Source organism: Hyaena hyaena, unplaced genomic scaffold, assembly GCF_003009895.1.
Source record: "Hyaena hyaena isolate Hyena2069 unplaced genomic scaffold, ASM300989v1 scaffold_2813, whole genome shotgun sequence".
Taxonomy (NCBI): domain Eukaryota; kingdom Metazoa; phylum Chordata; class Mammalia; order Carnivora; family Hyaenidae; genus Hyaena; species Hyaena hyaena.
The window spans coordinates 1-3,955 of NW_024083461.1; the positions used below are offsets into that span (position 1 = coordinate 1).

At 43.8% G+C, this 3,955-nt stretch overlaps 1 protein-coding gene across 1 annotated transcript; it reads right to left on the reverse strand.

The window, feature by feature from the left end:
- Window positions 1-14: 14 nt before the first annotated feature.
- LOC120227692 (zinc finger protein 345-like) lies at window positions 15-2,327 on the reverse strand (the record flags this gene model as incomplete). The annotated part of the gene is made up of 1 exon (XM_039225751.1): window positions 15-2,327. A coding segment is annotated over one exon (2,313 nt), but the record flags the coding sequence as incomplete, so codon positions are not given.
- Between the last annotated feature and the right edge of the window lie 1,628 nt (window positions 2,328-3,955).

The following is a 3,955-nucleotide window of genomic DNA, read 5'->3' on the forward strand; positions in this document are numbered from 1 at the left end:
AAAAGATTTCCCACATTCACTGCACTCATAAGGCTTTTCTCCAGTGTGAATTCTCTGGTGTGAAAGGAAGGAAGAATTAGAAGTAAAAGACTTCCCACACTGACTACACTCATAAGGACTTCTTTCAAGGTGACAGTGACGATGAATCCGGAGGGCACGACTATGACTGAAAGACATTCCACATTCATTGCAGAGATAAGGCTTTTCTCCTGTGTGAATTCTCAGGTGTTGAATGAATGTCGACTTATAGTTCAAAGATTTTCCACATTCATTACATTTATAAGGCCTTTCACCTGAGTGAACTTTTATATGTACATTGAGGCTATTTCTTCGGAGAAAGGACTTGCCACATTCACCACATTTATAAGGCCTTTCCCCAGTGTGAACTCTCTGGTGACACTGGAGGTCAGAGACAGAGAAAAAAGATTTGCCACATTCACTGCACTCATAAGGCCTCTCTGTAGTGTGAACTCTCTGGTGATAACGAAGGGCAGAAGTAGCAGTAAAAGATTTCCCACATTTACTGCACTCGTAAGGCCTTTCTCCAGTGTGAACTCTCCGGTGTTCATGAAGGACAGAACTGGTGGTAAAAGATTTGCCACATTCACTGCACTCATAAGGCCTTTCTCCAGTGTGAACTCTCTGATGACACTGGAGGGCAGAACTAGTGGTAAAAGATTTGCCACATTCACTGCACTCATAAGGCTTCTCTCCAGTGTGAACTCTCTGGTGATAATGGAGTGCAGAACTAGCAGTAAAAGATTTGCCACATTCACTGCATTCATAAGGCCTCTCTCCAGTGTGAACCCTCTGGTGGTTATGGAGGACAAAACTAGTGGTAAAAGATTTCCCACACACTCTACATTCATAAGGCCTTTCTCCAGTGTGAATTCTCTGATGAGAACGAAGGACAGAACTTGTACTAAAAGATTTTCCACATTCACTGCATTCATAAGGTCTTTCTCCTGTGTGAACTCTCTGGTGTTTAATGAATGTTGCCTTACACTTAAAAGATTTCCCACATTCATTACACTTATAAGGCCTTTCACTTGAGTGAATCTTTATGTGTGCATTGAGGATGTTTCTTTGGAAAAAGGACTTGCCACATTCATTGCACTGATAAGGCTTTTCTGCAGTGTGAACTCTGTGATGATAATGGAGGTCAGATCTAGAGAAAAAAGATTTGTCACATTCATGACATTTATAAGGCCTGTCTCCAGTGTGAACTCTGCGGTGATAACGGAGGCCAGTACTAGAGATATAAGACTTCCCACATTCCCTACACTGATAAGGTCTTTCACCCCTGTGAGATCTCTGATGATATCTGAGAACAGAGAGAGAGATAAAACACTTCGCACATTCACCACACTGATAAGGCCTTTCACCCCTGTGAGATCTCTGATGATATCTGAGAACAGAGAGAGAGGTAAAACATTTTGCACAGTCACCACACTGATAAGGCCTCTCTCTAGGTTGAAACCTCTGAGTAATTAAAATTGAACTATGGCTAAAAGATTTTGCACATGCACTGCAAACATAATCATTTTCTCCACTGTGCCCTGTCTGGGGATGAATGAGCATAGATTTGTGGCTTAAGGATTTCCCACATTTGATGCACGTGTACTGCCTGGACCCAGTGTGAGTCCTTCCATGTTGACTAAGGATAGACCTCTGCCTAATGGATTTTCCACCTTTGCCAAACTCATGATGTCTTTCTGCAGTATGGAATCTCTGGTGGATAGCAAATAAAGATTTGTACCTGAATGTTTTCCCACATTCACTGCACACAAAACACGGTCTGCCAGGTTGGACACCCTGATCCTGAACATGTGCATGCTTGGGACCAAAGGCTGTCTTGCAATCTCCCCAAGTGTAATGACCTTTACGGCTCTGTAAAGTTGCCCTGCACTGGCTGATTGTGTTTGGCTTCTCTTCAGTATGAGTGGCGTCTTGCTGTAGATGCCCAGAGCCAGGCACGAATTCCTTCTGAACCTCAGTACAGGTGAGGGGCTTTCCTGAATCATAGAATCCATATCCCTCCACAAAAGAAGCCGTGTCCACACTACTGACTGGTTTCTCTCCCATGTGCTGCTCTGGCAGCTGCTGGAAGTTTACGCTGAAATAAAATCGTTTTGCACATGCCCCACACCTCAACAGTTTCTTGCTGCTTGGTTTTCCCTGGTGCTCAGCCAAGCGGAAAATGTCTCTCAAGACCGGACCACACGTCTCACAGGGATGGCTCTTCCAGGAAGACAGAGCTGCTTTGGGTGCGCTGGCCTTTGACACACCTACTGAAATGTTCTGTTCAAGGGGTGAGTCTGCATCCTCTGCTCCACAGCAACAACCTCAAAGCAAAGAAACTCTGATGAAATACATGGTGACTAACGTGAGGGGGTAAGCCCATCACACATAAGCACCTGTCTCACATAGGCACGAGTTGATTAGATGCTTTTCTAGGCACAGTAGTTGTAATTCACGTGAAGGAATGCCCGCTCTGCATTACTGGGCCCCTAAAGACTAAGCATTATGGATAGCTCAATGGAAGGACAAAAATTTAGGATATGATGAAAGTAACAGAGCCAAAATCTAAACCTTACTTCTCTTTTCTTAGCTCTCTGTAGGACCTTTCTTGATACTGATGTTTCCCTGAATAGAAGATTGTGAGAAAATGCATTCCCAAGACATTTGCTGCTATTCAAGGTCAGTTAAAGGACACTGAACATCTCACGGCAAAATGTTCAGGGGTGAATGTTACAGTGAACAGAAAGTCCAATGAGAGAAATGGGTTAGATGTGGTGGCCTGAAAAGGAGTGATTACACCTGTATACAAAGTCACAGAACTACCAAAGGAGTAGAACCCACAAATGTACAAGCAGTCAACAGCAAAGAAGACAGGAATGAGGTGTGGCCTTCAACAATGGCACCAAAGTCTGGTTGAACAAACAAAGGTGCCTAGGGTAATCCAAACAAAGTATTGATTTACACCTTCCCCAGCTGCCATTAACCGGAAACAGTCCCCCTTTGAAGCCACGTAGTCATGTCTGCATCACGTTCATCCTATTCTACACATTTCCTGTAAGTCCTAGGTGAGCATCTACAGGGCACAGAGAGGATAGAAATATTGTAGGAAAAGAACTAGATGGCCAGGAGTATTCCAGAGCTACCCTGCACACAACAGACTCAGAAAAGCATCCTACGTGACTGATGTCAGCAGGACAGTAGATTATAAGATGTCATTTTTCAGACTAACAAAAATCAATAGCTGTCTATGAATGACATTAGACTCCTAGAGCTCAAGGGCCCAATTAAGAGGGACTACTACACTGTGCAGCAGAAAAGAGAGTAGAGGCACTAAGAAAGGATGGCTGGAGACGATTATCACAGACATGTGGAGATGCTTAAAAAACAAAAGCTCGGGCATCTCTATCAGCCACAGGGCAGCTGCTACAACAGTCTCTGAACAGAAGAGACTCCAGCTGCCTGGTCCACAGAAGACACTGGCACTGAGTTAACCAAAGCACTATTGACCAAAGCGCTCTTGAGAAAGAAGTTCCAAGCTGAAGGCGGCACATTTCTGATTTCAAACTCCATTTTGAAGCTGTAGTAATCAAAACGATATGGTACTAAACCATAAAATAGCACTAAAGCATAAAAACAGACCAGTGTAATGGAATAAAGAGCCCAGAAGTAAATCCACACACATGCAATCAATTAATCCTTGACAATTATGTCAAGAATACACTGGGGGAAGTGAAGAAATGGGCAGATGATATGAACAGACACTTCTCCAAAGAGGAGATCCAGATGGCCAACAGACACATGAAACGATGCTCAGCATCCCTCCTCATCAGGGAAATACAAATCAAAACCACACTGAGATACCACCTCACGCCAGTCAGAGTGGCTAAAATGAGCAAATCAGAGAACTCTAGATGCTGGCGAGGATGTGGAGAAA